This window comes from Crocodylus siamensis, chromosome 5, assembly GCF_052110815.1.
Source record: "Crocodylus siamensis isolate JL-2025a chromosome 5, ASM5211081v1, whole genome shotgun sequence".
In the NCBI taxonomy this organism is placed as follows: domain Eukaryota; kingdom Metazoa; phylum Chordata; order Crocodylia; family Crocodylidae; genus Crocodylus; species Crocodylus siamensis.
In genome coordinates, this window is record NC_143399.1 from 188,185,146 (window position 1) to 188,206,460 (window position 21,315).

At 46.2% G+C, this 21,315-nt stretch overlaps 1 protein-coding gene across 7 annotated transcripts in view; it reads left to right on the forward strand.

Annotated features, from left to right (window-relative positions):
* Window positions 1–13,457: 13,457 nt before the first annotated feature.
* Window positions 13,458–21,315, forward strand: part of DIP2C (DIP2 acetate--CoA ligase C (putative)) — a 470,493-nt gene continuing 462,635 nt past the window's right edge. For all 7 annotated transcript variants that reach the window (XM_090047544.1, XM_090047545.1, XM_090047547.1 and 4 more), the window contains exon 1: window positions 13,458–13,803. In XM_090047544.1, the coding sequence (XP_089903670.1) occupies window positions 13,719–13,803 (85 nt within the window). In that variant the 5' untranslated portion in view covers window positions 13,458–13,718. The remainder of the gene's footprint in view (window positions 13,804–21,315) is intronic.

Consider the following 21,315-nt stretch of genomic DNA (forward strand, 5'->3'; position numbering starts at 1 on the left):
TAAAAAAAGAGCTCATCTTGAAAAGAATCAGCCTGAAGGGGAGAAAGCTTGGTTCCTCCTTTTACATGACTGGAAACTGACAGCTTAAGTAATCAGACAGGTACTTAGCCACTCAGTTGTCACAAGGAAAATGTGCACAGATGCCTCAAGACCTTGCCATTAATATTGTCTGAAGCTTGTGAGTAAATTGTAGTGCTTGGGAACAAGAGAGATTAGCAGTCCTCGCTAGACCCCTACTACTCTCACAAAACTGTGAGAAGATGCACCTCAGTTTCAGCCTGCGGCAGCATGCTGCTAATACAGATTCTGAACCCAGCACATTAGGTCTTAGGTCATGCTGTCCATACCGGGAGAAGAGTCTGCCACAGCTCTGGCTTGGAGAGGCATGAAAGCACTGAGTGCCATTGCATGGTACCCCTTCCCCTGGCTCTAGATGTCAGAGAGACCATGAGGGCTCCAGAGTTGGGAAAGCTGACGGCTACCTGTGGCAAGGTGGCATACATTGTGACCAATAGCCCACAGCACCAGTAACTTGCTTCAATTCACTTGGCAGCTATTTGTAGGCAAATGCTTGGAAGCAAGGCTCCTGAGATCTGCTATGGCAGTGGCCAGGATTTCCATCTCTCTGGTGGAGGAAGAGGGCACACCCTGCCCCAGCAGAACCAGTTCTTAGCTATAGATCCTGTACTGAGCCCTCTGAGCTGTGCTAGCTTCCTTTATAAACTTACAGGGAAATGCTTATGTCATAGTGTTAAACAGTATAATAAATGTATAGTATAATATATATATATAATATATATATATAGTATATTATATATTATATTATATATATTATATATAGTATATTATATATTACATATCTAATATATAATATATATAATATAGTATATATATATAATATATATACTAATATATATACTACTAATAAATGTACTAAACTATACTGTTTAACATCTTCATCAATGATGTGGACATTGCTGCAGAAGTGGGCTGGCCAAGTTCGCCAACAACACCAAACTCTGGGGTAAAGCATCCACACCTGAGGATAGGAGGGTGATCCAGGTGGATCTGGACAGACTCATGAAATGGGTGGACGAGAACCTGATGGTATTCAACACCGAAAAATGCAAGGTTCTGTGTCCTGTCAGGCAAGGTTTGGAGGAAAAGCCTGCAGCATGTTTATAGGCTCAGCAGTGCTACACTGGTTAGCACTACAAATGAAAGGGATTTGGGGGTCATGGTTGACCCCCAAGGGATGACAAGATTGAACGGTCGCAAACGCCACTGTGACTGATTCAGGCTGAACATAAGAAAGAACTTCTTCATTGTCCGAGCCCCCAAGGTTTGGAACAGACTGCTTCTGGAGGCAGTTCAAACACCTACTTTGAACACCTTCAAGACACATTTGGATGCTTATCTTGCTGGGATCCTATGATCCCTGCTGACTTCCTGCCCCTGAGGCAGGGGGCTGGACTCGATGATCCTCCAGGGTCCTTTTCAGCCCAAATGTCTATGAAATCTATGAAGAGAGTGTGTCCAATATTAATGCACGATCATTTCCTACAGCAGAGGGCTCTATCTATTCTGGTTTTAATGTTCGTAATGATGGGGTATCAACCATTTTTCATGCTTGTTCTCTGGAAACTTTTCTGATATAATTTCATCTCCCTTTTTAATTCCATCCAAGTTATTTCTCCTTCCAAATATTTCTTTAACTCCCTACAGCAGTGGCCCTCAACCTTTTTAGATTTGAGATACCTCTTGATAGATTCAAGGCACCCCTTGGAAAATGCCAGCTCTCAGTTTTCACTGGTTTTTTGACTACAGAAAAATAACAGAGCAATTCTGCTGCAGGAAATAACTCAGAATGCCCATAACAGGTCAGGTGAGCATGTTTTTGACACTGTGGATTCCTATTTGAAATCTCTGGCCATGTCTAGACAAGTGTGGACGTGTGTTTCTCCAGGGACAAGTAGCAGCGGCACATCTTGTGCCGCTGCTGCTTGTCTCCAGGGAATGCTTGTGCCATGAGCACGCTGGCACACAGCAGGTTACCCCAGGTGGGGTAGGGGAGGCTGGGGCCAGCAATTGTGTTGGCCCCAGCAGCCTTACTCCTGCAGCAAGGAGCCTGGCCAGTGGTTGGAGTATGGCTCCAGCTGGCCAGGCTATGGTTTTTGGGAGGTGCAAGCTGCTGTCATGTGAGCTGCCCTGCGTTTTTTCTGTGTAGGTTTTTTTGACTCCAGGATCTCCTCTGCATGTGTGGTGTGTGGCGCCGCAGATGGGTGTGCAGTGCCACATACTGTACGTCTGTGCTCATCTGGATGCAGCCTCTGCATTTATCTTGTGAATCATGTTTGCACACCTAACAATGTTAACATGGTGTGACACCCTTAAAAGGATCTTATGAGACCCTAAGGTGCCATGGCACCCTGGCTGAGAATCACTAACTTACAGGCTTCATCTTTCAAATCATTGTAGACAGGTTTATTGGGTCACCTAAGCTGTTGCTTAGCAAACTGTAAAAGTGTAGCTCTTTTAATCTTTCCTTGTAAATCAGTCCCTTCAAGTGCCCAATTTTTTTTATTCCTTCCCCCCCACCCCTCTCTCTTTTTTTTTTTTTACTCCTTGGACCAAATCCTGCCAGCCTTACTCTCATTTGCGTTACTGGTACATAAGCCAGTCAGCTTGTCACTGTGTTTGGCCTTCTTTCTAAAGTTTAAAGTGTCTAACAAACAGACATAATGTCAGGTACTTGGGTACCATGGGAATAGGAAGATATATCTGGACTAAATTTGATTCTCAAGAGTCTGCTTTCTCTCTCTCAGTCCCTAACTCATACAGTGTTAGTGTTCCCTGAGGTTACTCTTTGCTTCCATTTTTTTATATAGGTTTTACAAAGGTTACCTTCAGAGAATTGCCTCCTGATCCTGAGCTAAACGCTGCCATCACTGATACAACTTTTAGATCTGCTGGAAATGTTTTGCTAGTACGTCTGTGCTAAACACCTCTCCTAACATAAATGCCACTTTCACGGGCAAAAATGTGCCAGTCTCCAAAACAAAATAAGCTCTAACTTATGTGTAAGCTACATTAGGTATCTGTCCAATGCAGGGCAGGAAAGTGTCTCAGTAAAACAGAAATCCTCAACTTCAAGAAGGCTGACTTTCAAAACCTTAAGAGACTGATCAACCAGGCACTAAGAGACCATGTCCCCTTAGAAAGGGGAGCCCATGAGGAATAGTTGTTCCTTAAGAACGCAATCCTTGAAGCACAAGGGAAGTCCATTCCGTCCCGTAGGAAGTGCAGTCAGTGCGCTGGGTTGCCTCCTTGGCTCAATAGGGAGCTTTTACACCTCTTGAAACTAAAAACAGAAGCCTATGCCAGATGGAGAATAGGAGTCATTACCAAGGAGGACTACACAGCACTAGCCCACACCTGTAGAGAGTGGATCAGAAAAGCCAAGGTGGACACTGAACTCAGGCTAGCCATGGGAATTAAAGACAATAAACAGTCTTTCTTCAGATATGTGGGAAGTCAGAGGAAGAGCAAAGGCAACATTGGACCCCTGCTAAAGCAAATGAAGCAGCTAATATCTGATGCTCAGGAAAAGGTGAATTTCCTAAACGATTACTGTGCATTGGTCTTCCACCTGTCCAAAGTGGTCACCCTGTCAGATAGGATCCAAAGCATCCAGGGAGCAGGAGATGGGCCCACAATTGACGTATATCAAGTGAGGGAACACCTTGAGAGACTTGACATCCATAAGTCCATGGTCCCAGACAGTATGCACCCAAGAGTCCTGAAGGAGCTAGGGGAAATATTTGAGAACTTGTGGTGCTCAGGAGAGGTACCAGAGGGTTGGAAATGAGCCAATGTGGTCCCAGTCTTCAAGAAAAGAAGGAAGGAAGACCCAGGGAATTACAGACCAATCACTCTGACATCCATCCTTGGAAAGATCCTGGAGAAAGTTGTCAAGGATTCCATCAGCAGCAGGCAAATGAAAGGCAGCTTTGAGTGTCATCCAACATGGCTTTATTGCTGGAAGGTCTTGCCTGACAAACCTTGTCTCCTTCTATGATCAGGTGATGCATTGCCTGGCCAAGGGAGATGAGGTTGATGTCATATATCTGGATTTCAAGAAGGCCTTTGACTTGGTCTCCCATGATTTCCTCATGGCTAAGGTGGAAAACTGTGGGATCAACCATCTCATGGTCCGATGGCTGGGGAGCTGGCTCCAGGGTTGGACCCAGAGTACTGGTTGATGGGAGCAAATCAACATGGCGTGAGGTGACTAGTGGTATCCCTCAGGGCTCAGTACTCAGGTCAGCACTCTTCAACACTTTCATTAATGATCTGGTTTCAGGCATCAGATGTGGACTGGCAAAGTTCACGGATGACACTAAACTATGGGGGAAGGTGGTTACACTGGAGGACAGGCTGGGGATACAGGGTGACCTGGACAGGCTTGCAAGGTGCGTGCACCAAAATCTGATGGAATTTAATGCGGAGAAGTTCAGGGTGCTCCACCCTGGGAGTGTGGTGGAATGCCGGGCTACCGATTCTGGCACCGCTTGGGGAGCCGCAGGCTTTACGGAGCGGTCGAGCGCACGGCTTGTGGGGCGGGATTGGAGGTAGCTTTATGATCGCCTTCGAGGTTCGCTGAGTTGGCGCAAGTAGACGACTTAGAGTAAGTTGTTAGTTTTCTATAATAAGTTTGGAGGATGTCTGCTGGTTCACGGGGTTCCGGAGTAAGCCCTTGCGTTCTAACCCGATGGGCTAGGTGCGGCTGCCAACTCCTTAAGTCCCAGAACTGGTCAACAGCTCATTAGCGATAGAAGTTATTACGGAGTAAATATAAGGTAAAGTAAAAATTTGTTTTATTCACTCACCTGGCCTCACCCTCTTACGAATAAGAGGGGAGACTGGCTGGAACGAAGTTGCAGTAAATACAAGTATAGAAAGCATAGATATGCTGTCTAAGCTACGAAGAGAGGCAGTGAAGAGGTGGAGTCTGAACTGATGTTTCTTCAGTTACAGTATGCCGGATTCAAAGGGGGTCTGTTGGCCCACAGGGTTCACTAGCGAGCCCTTGCTTTCCACCCCTTGTGGGATGGGTGCGGCTGCTCACTAGTTAGTCCTAGGGCTGGTCAACAGCTCATAAACGGGATGGTGGATACAAAACTGTAACATGGTGAATCGTTGTCGGTTGTTGGATTTTTGAGGCCTTGGTTTTCGCTGGGATACGCCCAGGCAGAGAGCTGAAGACCGGCTACAGGGTGATCAAGCCTGAAGAGTTGTCCAGTCGTCGTCTCTGCTACTTCCTGCCTTTTTACCTCTTTTATAGATGTTGGTTGGACTGCCTCTGTGACACTAACTATGATATAAGCTAAGCATACAGGGATAGGATAGTTTCTTTTACATAATAGTTACTAGGTAGATTTTCTACATAAGTTTCATTTCTGCAGGAATGACACTTACAGATAAGAAATGAAACTTACAGAATACGCATGTGCAGCTTAATACAAGTGTGGAAAAGTACAAAGCTTTCATTTTGATTTAAAGCCAAAACTACAAGGTCACATAAATGTGAGAGTGCCACGCGGCAGTCATACAGAAATAAAATAAGACATTTACAGGGAAGAAAAGCTAGCATCGTATTGATAGGCTCGGCAGTGCTACGCTCACTAGCACCATGACCAAAAGAGACTTGGGGGTCTTGATTGACCACAAGATGAACATGAGCCACCAGTGCAATGCTGTGTCTGGAAAAGCAAACCAAACTCTGGTTTGCGTGCACCAATACATCTCAAGTAAAACCAGGGACATCCTCCTCCTGCTCTACTTGGCCTTAGTAAGGCTGCAGCTGGAGTACTGCATCCAGTTTTGGGGCCCCCATGTCAGGAGGAATGTAGATAGGCTTGAGACAATCCAGAGAAGAGCAACCTGCATGATCAAAGGCCAAGAGAGCAAGCCATACAAGGAGAGGCTGAGGGACATGGGACTCTTCAGCCTGGAGAAGCAAAGGTTTAGGGGGGACTTGGTGGCAGCCTATAAGTAAGTACATAAGGATCTGGCAGATCAGCTGTTCCCCAGGGCTCCCCAAGTGATAACAAGGTCTAACAGTCACAAACTTCTGGAAGGCCAATTTAGACTGGACATAAGGAAAAACTTCTTTACACTCCGAGTGAACAGACTTCTCCCAGAGGTGGTGCAAGCAACTACTCTGGACTCATTCAAACGGTGTTTGGATGCTTATCTTGTGGGAGTCATTTGACCCCAGCAGATTTCCTGCCTATGGCAGGGGGGCTGTACCTGATGATCTTGCAAGGTTCCTTCCAGCACCTAATGTCTATAAATCTATAATGTCTGTGAATAAAATATTGTAAAAACATGACATTTCCACTGACATTACCATATGGGGAAAAGTTCCTAGTGTAGATCTGGCATCAAACTCTGTTTCCTGGAGGAAAAAAAAAGGTTTTACTTTAAGATAGTTAATTTGTGTTCATCTTGATATAAAATCATAGACTGGGAGTTTTTACCTGAGTTACAGCCAGGCAAAATCAACACTGTATCACTAGCCAGATGCTTAGCCGAGTTAGCTACAGCAAGGTAAAAACTACCACACTTTATCTCTATTTGACTTTTTACACTGAGATAGCTTAATCGAAACGTAGTTATTTTTTTCAGTGAAATTTAGCTGTGTTCAAATAGCCCTATGTATATGGATAGTCCCAATGATTTCAATGAGAACATTCCTGCAAAGTCATTCTTTAGACTTTTTATATAAGATTCTGTACAAATGCTGTTGTATCAGAGCCTTTTTCAGCTATTAAAGACATATCCATCTCTTCTCTTAAACACCTAAGGTACTGCATGGCATGCAAATGCTGTCTAGAGCTCTCTTAAAAAAAGATGTATTTGAGACAAAGGGTTATACACACTTGACAGTACTATTTAATCATAATATTTCTATTTAGAAGCCTATCCTGCTTTTCTTAAAGGGAAAGTTTTACCCTTGACTTCAGTGGAAAAGCAGAAAGAAAGCCTTCCATCTAACAGTCTTAAGACATTAATTAATTAAGATCACAATAGGACAGGTCCTGAGAATGGTTTCTTTTGCTGTTTGAAAGTTAAGGAAGTTAATAAAATCCAGACTGATTTTCTTGAAATCTAGTACCCTGACTGTGGGCCCTGATCTTACAAATCCTTACATAAGTAGGTAGCCTATGCTCATGCGAGGAACCTCGTTGAAACAAGTGTGTTTGACTGTAAAAGAGCATTGGATTCCCTCAACTTGCAGAGTACATTTTAGCCTGGAATTATTATTATTTTATTTAAATAACTTGGATTTATATTGGAAGGGTCAAAAAGTTTTGCTGTATTGTTGCAAATGTTTAATTTTTGGTTCTTTTGTGTAGCTTGAAAAAAGGGAAAATTTAGGAAGCGGGGAGAACACTGAAAGTACAGATTCCATAGCCATCAAATAAAAGTAAAAATAATTGACACATCAGCTGAAAGACTTCAGATGTAAAGACATAATTCTGGACAGCTGGGGCACATCCACGTATGCAAACATGTGTATTTGCAGCAGCTCAAACAGAAGCGGTGCAAATTTGAGCCAGGGATTTTTGCCTCAGACCGTGTGCTCAGGCATGCACTTTGTTGAGGAGCAAATTGTGCCACTTGGGGCTAAATAACCTTGCCCGGCTCCTCCCCAATCTGCAGCCAGGGGGAGCTAGAGCCCAGGGCCAGCACCTGTTGTGGCCCCAGAAGTACAAAAAGCTGCCCTGGCAAGTAGCTCAGGGCTATTTGCTCTCAGGAGCTTCTTGGGCCCACTGAATTGGTACCTGGGGACACTACCCCTTGTGCCAGTTGGACTGCTGAAGCAGCCCTGAGATTTTCCTGCATCCTCTACCTACTGCAGCAGTCTGGCAGTGGGGGCTGCTTCCTGGTTGTGACCTGCTGTGCACCTGCCAGATTTGGATGGGGACTGCACAGCCAGTAGAGGCATCTACCCCTCTGGGCCAGCTGCCAGTGGGCTGTGACTGTAGAGTTGGCCTCTGTGCAGCACTACTGCCATGTGTGCCCCTGCCCAGCCATCTGGGCAGCATCTCCCGGAAGATGTTCTGGGTGTGGCGGCCCGCTTTGAACTGTCAAAGCATGTCCTCCTGGCCTCAGTTGGCCAGAAGGTCAGCCACAGCCAGCTGGGTCCAAGGTGCCAGCTCTGAGCAGGCAGGGTCCTGCCACTGGCCTCCCTAGCAGGAATTCTGGTGTTCCCTATTGGAAAACTGAAAAACCCCTGATAAAAAAATCTGAAAGTCACTCTGTAAAATACCCCAAAATCAGTGTTCCTCCACAGGTAAAACAAAAGACCACTATAAAGAGAGAGAGAATGAGACAGAGACAGCGATCAGTTGGGCAATGTTTTATTGATGTATCTATGGTGTTAAAGCAATGTGGAAGCCTATCAGTGTCTCTATTATAATAATGAAATGAACTCTAAATACATATTTCATGAATTCATGAAAATATCAATATATATTTTGCTGCCCTCCCACAGGGGCTATGGTCCTCACACAAGGGCTACAGCCCCCCACACATGGGCTACGGCCCCCCACACAGGGGCTGCGGCCCCCCAACAGAAGCTACATCCCCCCAACAGGTGCTACATGGACCCCACAGGGGCTACCACATCCCCTGCAAGGCCCCGTGCCCCACCCCAGCTCTCCAATTACTGTCCCATCTGGCCCCATCCCCCACCAACTGTTGCAGCCCCCCCAATTGCTGCCCTCCCAGCCCCACCCACCCCACTCCCCCAGACCCCACAATGGGTGCCCTGCCAGGCCCCATCTCCCACTTGCACCCTCAGGCTTCCATGGCTGCCCCTCCAACCCCAGGCACCATCACTTTAAAAAAAAGAAAATGGAAAAAAGCTTCTACTTACCCTAGAAGTGGGGGGGGAGGGGGGGAGGGGCCTCCAGGGCCTCCTGGCAGAGCCTCCCCCCCGGGGAGCACAAGGCAGCGGGGGGCAGGAGGGCCCAGGCTGGGGCCACTGGGGCTGTCCCTCTGCCCTGTGCTGTGTGGGCGGGGCCCCAGTGATAGAGAGGGCAGCTACAATTGCAAGTAAGTGCTGGGGGTGGTTTTTGGTATGGGGATGCTGGAGTGGAGGGGCCAGGATCAGGGGGGCTGGTGGGGCAGGCAGGTGGTGGGGCCAGGCAGGGCAGGAGTTGGTGAGGCTGGGGAGGCAGGCAGTGGGTGGGGCCAGGCAGGGCAGGGCTGGGGGGCTGGGGGAGCAGGCAGGGCCGGCAGGGGTCCCCCCCTCATAGTCCCATCCCCCTCCCCCAGCCCCCCCCCAACCCCTCACTTATGGCACTGGAGCCTTGGTGCTGTGCTGCCTGGCCGGCCGCATGTTCAGCACCCGGGTGAGAAGCCAACCATAGAGACTCTCTGGCAGCCAGAGGATCTCCATGGGGGACCCAGCCTCTGGTTGCCTCAGGGCACGTGCCCTGCCCTGCTTTTTAAAACTTTGGTTTTTTTAGACCCCTGGATATCCAGGGGTCTAATTTTGCAGTGCGGGGAACACTTTTTCGTTCCCTGTGTGCCTCTTGCCCCCTGGAGAGCTTGGGGTCTCTTCCTTTTTCACTGGCTCCTTAATACATGAAAACACGCTGATACTTCCAGCATATTTCATCCCAAAACAATAAACAGGTGATATTTGGATTTTCAGATAGGAACCCTGATTTTTACAAACCCTGGTTTTATTTGTTTTCACAGGTTCAGTCCTACCCTGAATGAAGCAAGAAAGATCAGAGGAGGTTTTTTTTTCTGTGCCTGTGGCTATAACGCTCAACATATTGTCTCTATAAAACATAGCACAGAGGAATTTGCATAGCCCTAGAAGGCACATTTGTTGCTGTGTTATTGAAAGCAGTGGGCCTGCCTAGGAGGAGTGAAACAGGTCTTGCAGTGCATTAAAGAATGGCATGGGAGTAGTTAATAAAAATGAGCTGTATGGCAACCACGGGAGTAGAAGCACAATGGAATTAAGGGACTCCATCTACTAAACCTTGTTCACTGTAGGAGGACACTAGGGGATTTTGCAGAAATATTCCCACTTGTTCTGTTAGTGGTTCAACTGAGATAGTGACTGTTTATGTGAATGAGATAAAGTAGGACTGCTTTTACCATCATAGTTTAAACATGACACAGTGGAAAACCCAGCAGTGACATGTACATGGGCTCCCACCAATGCCGACACCAACAGTTCACCAGACCCTGTGGTAGAGCAGTGGGAAACTTTGTTAAATTGTCTGATTCAGACACAGCCTAAAGCCTGTTTTAGGTCTTTTGAAGTCACTCCTAAATTCTGTGATTTGCTTCCATTAACTGAAAAGGGAGCAGGAGGGTGCCAGTGTGCTTCAGAAGAACATAGGACTGGAAGGCATGTCCTGGGCCACTCAGTTCAGCTCCTTGCATTTAATGTCTGAAGGAGGGTAACCATTTGTCCTTTTGACTAGATTTAAGTGCAGCAGCTTAGTTCAATGTTGGATGCACCTTCTGTCTGGGAATCTTATACTAGCATTAAAAGGATTTTTGGAATGAGATGATCGTCTAGTGGCTGTCTCCTTCCTCTCAGAAATGTCTCCAGGAATCCCCTAGAGGAGGAAGAATGGGGCGGGGGGAAAGACAAATAAAAGGAAAGAGACAAGAGACAGAATTTGGGATGTAATCTTTTCCCTTATTAAAATGCTGGTGATAGGCTGAATGTGGCAATAAGAAGAGAAGGATTTCCTTGTGTTATATCTTTAAAATGGTTTTCCTTATGCTGCATCCCTCCTTTAATTATGGAAGTGGTTTCCCAGCCCTTTTCTAACTGCTTCTACAAATAGTAGCCATCCTTCCAGCTTCTCTGGACATAGGCTAAGTTAAGGCCATGTTTTGTGAGTGATGAACATGGACACTGGACAAATTCAACTCTGTTCTTCTTCTTCCTCTTTTCACTTCATTTCGGGTACATCTCTCCCTAGCCAATGCAAAATGTATAAGCCTTTTTGTTTATATAAGGTCCAGGTGTGTGGAACTGTGTAGTTCAAAAGAAGTATCTGTTGGAAGTTGTCCAGTGGTTACAGCAGTGTTTCTCAACCTTGTTAGACCCAAGGCACCCCTTGGAAAATGTCAGCTTTTCATTTTCACTCATTTTAGACTAATAGAGCAATTCTTCTGTTGCAAGGACTTCAGAAAGACCACAACAGGTCAGAAGGTTTTTAACACTATGGATTCCTCCTTGAAATCTCTAGGTCTATCCAGGGAATCATTATCTGCACACTTAACAGTGCTACTACTACATGGCATCCCAGAGCACCCTGGAAAGGATCTGACGGCACCCCAGAGTACTGCACCAGCCTGGTTGAGAATCACTGGGTTAGAGCAGGAAAATGGCATTCAGGACGTCAGAGCTGTCTCTGATGCGGGTTTTCTGTTTCCTTGGTTATTTAACCCCTCAGTACCTCAATTTCCCCATTTGTAAAAAGGGAGTTATATAATGCCTGCCTCAAAGGAGAGCAGGTGGGATAAATTAATGATTTAATTCAAGGGTCTTTAAACCATCATACTGAAGGTGTGGTTAAAATTAAAAATATTCTCAACCTAAAAAAAAATGTGTCCGTTGCTACTCTGTGTTTGTCTAGTGTCACTACCTAATTGAGTCTCAGCCGGAAGTGTCTGGCCATCTCAGGTCTCTGCATGCAGCTCCTGCCTCCCAAGAGTAAAGCATGGGATGGACATTCACAGAACCTCCACATGCATGAAAATGAGAAAAGATGACAAATCAACTCCTTCTCGGGACCTGGTGCTCTTTAGTCTTCCAGTTCAGACATGGAGGATAATACCCACGTCACAGGGTGGTGTGAAGACTAATTATTATGAAAACCAGAGCACTGGGTAACAGCCACGATGTGATACTTTTTCAAAAACTAAGGAAGGGTGGTCTGTTGATATGGTGTTTGAGACTTTGCCCCATCAGAAGCCAGGAGCGGGGAGGTCAACAGACTTGCACACAATCTCCAGGAATTTAGGACTGTAACACAGCAGTACCCAACCTCTTGGCCCCACGGACTGGATGGGCAATGCCAGGTCCATCTGTGGGCCAGATCTGGTACCGGTGGAGGCACACGGGGGCAGGGGGTGGGGGCCTGATCTGGCCTTGGATGGGGGTGTGCAGCCCAGCCCTAATCTGGATGTGCAGGGGTTGGGTGGGAGCACAGCCTTGATCCTAGTGCAGGGAGTAGTCTGGCTGCAATCCTGATGCATGAGGGGGAGCGCAGGACTGAGTGGCCCTGATTGGGACATGTGGGGGTGGGCTGGGGATGGGGCTGGACAGAGAGCAGCCAGCAGCCCTGATGCTGCTGCGTGGCAATGGCTCAGGTGGGGCTGGATCTGGCCCCACAGAGCTTCCACTGCTCCCGCACCACCAAATTTCCAATCCGTGGGGATCGCTGTGGGCTGGGGCTTGAGCACCCCTGTTGCAATGTAGAGGCTTGATGCACTGCCACCTGATTCTGGTGGCACTGAGACGCCCTCTCTCCGCGACCTCTGCGCTCATACTGACAACGCTGCACGGAAGCAGGACGTTGGCTGCTGCGGCCCCCCTGCTTGACCTGCGGCAGGTCCGGGCGTTAGGGCTGTTACACCAGGGTTGATGGCAGTCTTAACGTTTCGACAATGGCTTGTAAGGGAAGGTTTGGAGGGGGACGCTTCGGAGGTGAGGGTGGCCATCAGAGGGGATATTCCGGTTTTCTGCTCCTTTGTCCTCTATTGAATGAAACACAACTCCTTTATGTCTTCTATTGAGAGCAACAGAGGACAAAAAGGCATTGGGTTTTGTTTCAATAGAGGACAGAGGACAACTGGACTGTTCTCTATGATGGCCACCTTGAACGCTGCGTGCCCCCGGAGGCTGGGGGCCACGGCGAGCTCCCACCGGTGGTGGCGGCAGGAGCATGGCGGTGGCAAGCGGGGAGCTCCTGCAGGCGGCCGTGGCGCCGTCAGGGGCCGGCGGGGGTGGCAACCACCCACAGACACCACTGGCAGTGTCCAGCGGCCATCGGGGACCGCCTGCACACCGCGCCGGTGGCGTCCGCAGCGGTGGCAGGTGGCGCGCGGTGACTGGGGGTGCACGTGCACCTGCGCCCACCTGTACTCGATGCCCGCCGTGCCCCCTGCAGCCTCCCCAGGCCGCGGGGGCTGGTCTCGTCAGGCCTGGGGAGGATGTCGTCGTGCCGAGAGCTGGGACCAGGGGCTGTGCGGTTCGGCTGGACGCGGGGTCCTGCCCCCCGGCGCGGCGCTGCCGGCCCTGCCGCCGCCCGCTGGGGGCTCTCGGGCGCCCCCTGGGCCGTGCGGCCTCGGCTGCCGGCGCGTCACGTGCGTGTGACAGCCCCCCCCGCGCCCCCCCGCTCCCGCCTCCTGCCGCCGCCGCAGTTGCAGCCGCAGTTGCAGCCGCCAGCGCCGGGCGGGCCGGGCCGGGCCGGGCCGGGTCGGGCCGGGGAGCGGGGCGAGGCTTGGCGAGGCTTGGCGAGGCCATGGCGGGGCTGCGCTGAAGGCGCAATCTGTGCAGCGCCCTCCCCGCCCCGCCCCCGCCCCCCGGCATCCGGCAGCAGCGGCGGCGGCGCCGCAGACAAAGAGCGAGGCCGGGCCGGGCCGCGCCGCGCCGCGCCGGGATGGCGGACCGCAGCCTGGACAGCGTGTCGCTGCCGCTGGAGGTGCGCGCCCGCCTGGCCGAGCTGGAGCTGGAGCTGTCCGAAGGTAACGCGGCGCGGGCCGGGGCCGCCCCGGGCTTTTGTTCCCCGCGCCCGGCTGATGGCGCCCGGGCCCGGCTTGTGGCGGGGATGCGCGGGGCGGCGCGGCCGTGCGCGTTGTTTCGGGGGTGTCCCCGGGGCCGGGGCGAGGCGAGGACACCTCCCGGGCGGGGGTTGGTGCCACGATGGCTCGCGCCACGCGCTGATATGTCACCGCCTTCACATCGGCTCCGGCGCCTTCCGCGGCAGAGCAGCAGACGGTATTTATCCGGCGCAGCGCTACAGTTTGCCGTGTCCTGGCATAAAACGCAGCTCGCCGTCGGCTGCTCTGTGTCTCCGCCAGACGTTTCCCTTCATGTGCATTCCCCCCCTCTAAGAATAAGGCGGAGGTGGTGGGGACGAGCCCCGTCCCCGTCCCCTCATGGCGTCCCGAATCCGTCATGGCAGTAGTTCGATAGATCCAACTTTGCCCCCCCCCCCTTTTTTTTTTCTTTCTGGTAACGGTTTTATAAGGGCTTCTCGCCAGAAAGTGAAGGCGCCCGTGCCAATTTCATCGGCAGGGAGGAGCTGATGTTGACATTGTAGTTTTCCTTTTAACACTTTCCTGGTGGAGAACGAGCTATTGAGGATGGTGCGGCGCTCGGTCTCCTTCCAGGAATATGGAAATAATCAAAATTTAAACACCGCGTTGTCTTGCTACAGTGTTTTGTCCGTTCGCTGGTCTCTATCGGGACTGGTAGGGCAGGAATGGGGGCTATTTATACTACAGCATGCTGAATACATAATATTCTGGCTGAATATGGAAGCGCTTGTGAGTGCATGCATCTTATGCTCCGTATCCCAGTCCGACAGAGACTAAAAGAAATATTAGCCAACATTTTGACATTCAGGCTGCCATAGCTGCACTGTGACACATTTATCCTGTGTAACTGAATGATAAATTACTTATCTTTATGGTAAAGAACTGGTGGTTGGCGTGTTGAGCATAATCCAGTAATGTATATGGAGGAATTTGGATGTGGTTAGTAATTGGACATTACTATGTGCGCTGGCTCAGATTCAGTCCTGGTGTAACTTCATCAGAGTTACAGCTGGAATGAATTTACTCCTGTGTCAGTATCTTTTCCTTTCGGCCGCTGACCCCAACTCCCAGTAGGCGTTATGGCTAAAATCTTCTGAACACAGATGCTTAGGTCCCCTAATAAACGGCTTTTTTTTAGGTGGTGGGAGCAAGCTATTTCTTTCTCACACCCCCATGATTTCTCTTAAGTGGCCTAAATGAAGTGCGCTGAATGGTGACTGCAAACACTCAGCGCTCCTGAAAGCTCTCATCTGTTAAAAATGCCTAAATTTAAGCAGCCCGGTTTTAAATATTCAGGTATCTCCTTTACTTCCCAAGATGATCATTATGAGCACTAATCTGAAAGGCGTAGTTGTGGCTACCTAAGATGAGAAATGCCCTTGCCAGGTTAACATAGGATCAAACGATTTTTGCAACACCTATGCTGTGCTACATCTTGGTTCTGTAAGTGCTTATGTGGATGCTTAATTTGCTACCTTGAGCAGTTCCATGAACTTATGATGACCAGTACCACAGAAATCACGTCACACAAGTGTGCAAGGGTTTGCACGAATCACTTCTCAGTGTGCTGTGCATGTGATATGCTAGGGATATTGTTGTTCAGATTGAGGAAAGCATTCCAGTTCAGGACAGTACTTGAGTACCAAAGATTTATCTGGACAACTTTCCAGTGAATGTTACTATCTTGTGGAAAGAAGTGAGGGGGATTGTTTGAAACGGAAAACTCTACAAGTCTTGGTTCAGAGAATGATACCGTTTATTGGACCAACTAATACATTGCAAAAAAATGGTCTTTCTTTGCAAGCTTTTGGGCACATACATTCAGGCTGAGGGAAAATGAAAGACAGTAAAAGTCCCCTTTGGTAGAAAATAAGCTCCATTTGGCATTGATTGTGTTGTCTTGGCCTTCCCCTAAAGATGTTTCTGAATCCTGTAATCCTTCTTTCTTGATAAGAAAAATTATTTACACCAGTTAATTCCATTGGGACTGGAGAATGGTGCACATGAGGCATTGTCCAGGGGTTTTAAGCATGCTCAGTCAGCCCATTTGTTTCCGGCAATAGGGTTTTACTTAAAATTAGATTCTGATTCTCTTCCTTGAGCTAGGTGATACCTTATCACTGGCAAAGTCCTATTCATTTTAGTGGCATACACGGGTCACCTCACTACCTGGCAAGTAACCATATGAGATGTGCCATGTTTATGCACAGGGCAAGTTAAGGCAATAACTCTTTTGTCCAAGTATATATGCTGGCATGTCTTATTCTGCTGGGTTGCAGGAGGCGAGTCCATTTTGCAGGCATTTATTTGTTGGCTTTGCACTGTGATTCTTGAGGGAGACTGACCAGCAAACCATGTCCATATTTTCATTGTTTATAGGTGAGGCATGTGCCAAGGCATCTCACCTTTAGTGAGGTCAAACAAGATGGCATTTTTTTCTTGATTCAGGTGTTAAAGAATTCTGTAATGTACTAAGGATGCAAATGTAGTTAACTACCTTCAGATCAGATAGTTACTTTCCTTAATATGATTTAAAGTTTGAAATGCAGCCAGAACCTTATGAAGGTAAGCAAAAACCTGCCAGCGTCCTCAGCATGTGCTTGCTGCCTCAACTTGTATGAGACCATGCATTATGCATGGCTGTAAAATTATCACCTTGATGAGTGATGGAAATCACATTTACATTAGGGTGTAATTTTATTTTCAGCTTTAGGGAATCTGTATGCACTCGAGGAAGGTATATTCACTGCATTTTTGGGAAAGGGAGAAATGTTAAATGCATCTCTGAAAACAGAGCTGCGGTAGTGGCACTAGTATAGCTTCCAAGGTAAGCGGAAAGTTTTTTCTTTAGGACGCTGGTTTTGGTTGTGTGTGTGTGTGTGTGTGCTGGCAATTACATATGTGTTCTTTGAAACACAGTAGTAGTTTCCATTGGCTGTACTGATGCTTGCATAGCTGAGGACTATAGCTCTTTGGGGCTGATGCAATCAACATGTCACTTCACAGTAGTTGTTCTTCAAGGCTGTTTGAAATTTTATGAGCTTTTAGTCTTCTAACCATGCATAACATTGGACCAAGTAGAACTGGATGAATCATCTTGTTTTCTAGTATAGCTTAGAGGTAACTAACTGACGTACTGATATATAAAGGAGTTTGGAAAGTATTTTGGTTATAAAATAACTTCAAAACTCAAGGACCCTGTTTTGAAAGCTCCCGGTAATTAGAAGTATTTCTACAGTAATTCATTTTATCTCACTCCTTGCCTTTTTAATTTAAGGGTATACAAGATTATGTTGCCCTTGAAATTATTTCCTGAACAAGAATTAATTGGAAAAAGATGGTTTCAATTTCTTCCAGCATTTTATCCGTGTCAGATAACCTAGTAGAAACACTTAAAGAACCACAGACGCCACATGGAAAATGTGAAAAATATCCTGTTCAAAAACTGTTCTCACTAGATGCCATATATTTTATTTGCAGTTCTTGCTTGTTTAAAGTAAGTGAGGCAGTGAGGGGTTGTGTGTGTGTCTTTGTGTCAGCTTTTCCTCAAAGTATATTTTCCTTGAGGTGTCAGCAGATATTAAATGAATATATAACCAGTCTCAGTAACTCCGTATGTGCATTCAGTTAACTAATTTGCCCCTAAATGTTGGTTAAGGTATTGGCTTCGTCTTAGACCCAAATATTGTATGGATTTATTGTTTGGCCAAGTTGCATTATTTTATTGGTCTTTGTTGTCCCTATTCCTTCCTCTTCTGGTGTCTGCCTGTATATACAAAGCTGCTTTCTGGAGATGAAACAAAGGGCCTCATATACTAAAACAATGCTATCAGCAAAAGTACAAGAGCTTTCAAAAACGAGATGTGGTCGGCACACTATCCAGTGGAAACCGAAAGAAACAAATCTGTATGTCTGGATATACTTTTGGGCTGGGGCCAGGGAACCTTACTTATTAGTTCCTATAGTTAGTACTTGAATGTAATGTTAGCTCATGGTATGAGTGGATGGTTTTAACCGTGTGAATATTTGAATTAAGTACCTCTGCGGTTTGGGGGACACGTTCTTTTGCTTTAATGTGTTTCTTCAGAGAGATCATTCTGACAAGTGGGTACAACCTGTCAAATGGAATCTAGAGGAACATGGAATTGCCAGCCTCAAAAACTTAAAAACCCTTAAAAATAAAAGTTGCCAAACCTTTACAAAAATAAAAGCTTTCCCATGAGTTTGACATGAAATTGAAAGAGGTAGTGGGTTTAAAATGCATTTTGGGTGATTTGAATTCACTGTCCGGTTTTGAGCTTTGAGGGTATAGTTAAGTCATGTTTTCAATTTTTTTTCCTCAGTAACCATGAAAAATGGAAACTCTTAACTGGGGCCGGGGGGGGGAAGGGGAGTGAAAGCTGAGGTTCTTCCATAAACTCCTGGATTTGAGGCGTTTAGAAAAAACACCTAATACTATGACACTTGCCCAACAATCAGGAGCATTGGTAACAGTATACTGCATAGGAAATTGGCTTTCCATTTTTAATGCTGCTTCTCTCACCAAGTTTTTATCCTGTTTCTTGGATGGAAGGACAGAGAAAGAGGAAGAGCAGATTGATTGTTTTACAGATGCAGTTGGGTTCACTCATGAGTTAATAGGGAATCAGAGCTCTAAGTGCTCTTTGTAGCTACTTGGCGCTGTGCTGATATCTGAATTCAAGGCTTTTAATGGATGTTGATGCGTCACAAGGATTTCTTACTATTCATTCAGTTGAAAGGCATTGTAGCATCTAGTAAAATATACTATGCAGATTCCCAGGATGTCCCCTAAAGGAGCTGTCCTCAAGGCATGTTGTAAACACACCTTTATTTCAGGCTGCTTTTGAGCAGCATTGAAGCTGGGGTGTTACACTGCATAGATCAGTCAGATGATCAGTATTGTGTTACACAATAGAGCCATTATTACAACTGTCCTCCAGGACGTGTGAAAATGGCCTTGGGGGGCCATGTGTCAGTTTTGTTGGCAAAGCAGCCAGTAAGTAATTTTCATATAAGAATACATGGTCTGAGTGATGGCTTTTCCAAACCTGTATGGTGCCTGTCTCTGCTATGCTGCAGTGTGAAGGGTAAAAGCTTATTGTTTCTCTTTCCTGTCAGGCTGTACAAATGGATGTATATGTTGTTGTTCAGTTGGATACTTGCATCCTGTATGGATGAAGTCTTGCTAAAATTCCTGCTTATTAAAGGTGTAGATTCAAAAAGCCTTTACACTGGCAACTCTTATTACTCATTTATATCATAAAGAAGCACAAATTAATTTTTCTTCATGGGGGAAAAATCTCTTATATGAAATGCATACAACAGAATACATTTTTTTTTTTTTACCAGGTTGAGAATGCAGGGTTGCAGAAAGGTCACCATCTCTACAGGGATGTCAGTTAAATGATTTTAGGTCATAGCTAAAATTGGGTACTTGTGTGTGTGTGAGACACAGAAAATCTTAAATATACTTTCCCTCTTCTGTACTTAAAAATGTCTTTATTGCATTTTAATTTTAAAGAGGCTATCTATATGAAGTGTGAAGCAGGACATGTCTTTTTTTTATAATAACTGCTTTAATTCTCTAGCAACTGTCAGATTAGATGACTCACTGCTGCATAAGAATTCACCACAGTATATACCAGATTTGACACACAAGTCTTAATCCTTGTGAAATTATGCATGTATATTCCCCTGCCTCTCCAGACAGCAAACTACATTTATGCCAGGGTCCTAATGATCTCACTCTGCCACCCCCTCATTCTCCTGACTTCTCCTTTCAGAGCCTGTTTTGAAATTACCAGTCATCTAGTTGAGGACTAGCTGTGACATTCTGGCCAGGCTCATTAACAAGCCTTCTATAATTGTTTAGAAAAGTCACTGTTGCAATGTTTCCTTTCTTTCCTCAACCTGTGACGTTCAACTTGATGGATTTCTCATCTACTCTTAGCCTCGGCAGTGTTTTTCTAGCTCCTGCTGAGATTATTAAATATGCTGAAACCTGAATCTTGATTTCACGTAACCCTCGATATGGTGCATGGCAGGGAACTCTACGTTTTGGTCACTGTGTATCATTCAATTATTTACAGTAATCTTAACTACAATGTCTAATTGCTAGGTCCACTGTGCCAGACAATGGCACATAGATTTGGAAGTTGTTATCTGATACCATATGAAAGAAGCAGCAGAGGCAGCTAACACCAGTAGTCAGAGTTGAGCTGAAAAGGGGGGGCAGAACTCCCATTGACATTAAAACATGTCATTGTTTCAGTTCAGAAAGCAGCGTTGGACCATTGGTGGGGTTGTGTTTGGGTTTATGTGTAGTTAATAAAGAAGTTTGTATGACTGAGTAGATAGGGAAGTACCTAAAGAAGGAACATTTTTTTTGAATGGTTGGTAGTTCTTAAATTTAATAAAATTGTGACTTGAGGATCCCTGTCTGGTCCTCTTGTAATATGTACTTGTCATCTGGATTTATGTAACGCATCATACCTGTCCCTTCTACTTACGGCATCAAAAAGGGTTTTTTCCTCTATTCTAAATATTATCGATTTTTGTTTATGTGCATCTATGAGACTAGTTGGACGTTTTTCTTTTTGAAATTTCTGGATTTAATATTTTTCCCTTTGCTTTATTGGAAATGTCATAGTATAAGTAATGGACCATAATGTTTCACTTCTAGGGTTAAGGATTCAAAAGGTGCATAGACTGGCAGAGGCTGAAAGTTTCTGGCTGGCGGTTTTGTTGCTAGTACAGAGATATCAGAATCAGAGAAAAATAGCTTTGCAAAATTAAAGTTTCTTCGTTTGTTGCACAGAAACCAGGGGCTAAAAGCATGCAGCAGCTGAAGAGTGCTTCCATAGCCAGTCTTGCTGAGGCTAGAAGTACAGGACACTGAAAGATGATGTGAAAAGATTCTCACTCTATCTATTTAGTTCCTAATAGGTGAATAAATAGACAACATTAGGCTTCTATGAAATGCACATCTGGCACCATTCATTAGCACAAAGTTGCTTAATAATTGTGAAAGGATTATAAATTAATCCATAACTTCTTTTTTTGTTTTTGTTTACTTGAGCTGCAGTTCATTAGTATCTTTTCAGTCTGTAGCTTTAAACTTTTGAGAATCATAGCAAATAATGTCCACTGAAGCCTTTTTATCTGTAAATAAGTTTGTGGAATATCTGAATTGACCGGTTTAACTTGAAATACAGTTATATACGGTTGACAGCGTTTATGAATATGGCCCACAATGCATTGTTATGCTGCTATTTTCCTTTTCCTTTTACTGTCTTCAAGCCAAACTGGTGCGTGTTGTCGTCACTGCAAGCAGAACGGCGGGAAGTTGGGATTTTATACATCTTTCTTTTTCCCCCTTGCTGAGAGGAATGCGACTCAAGTAAATGAATTATACTT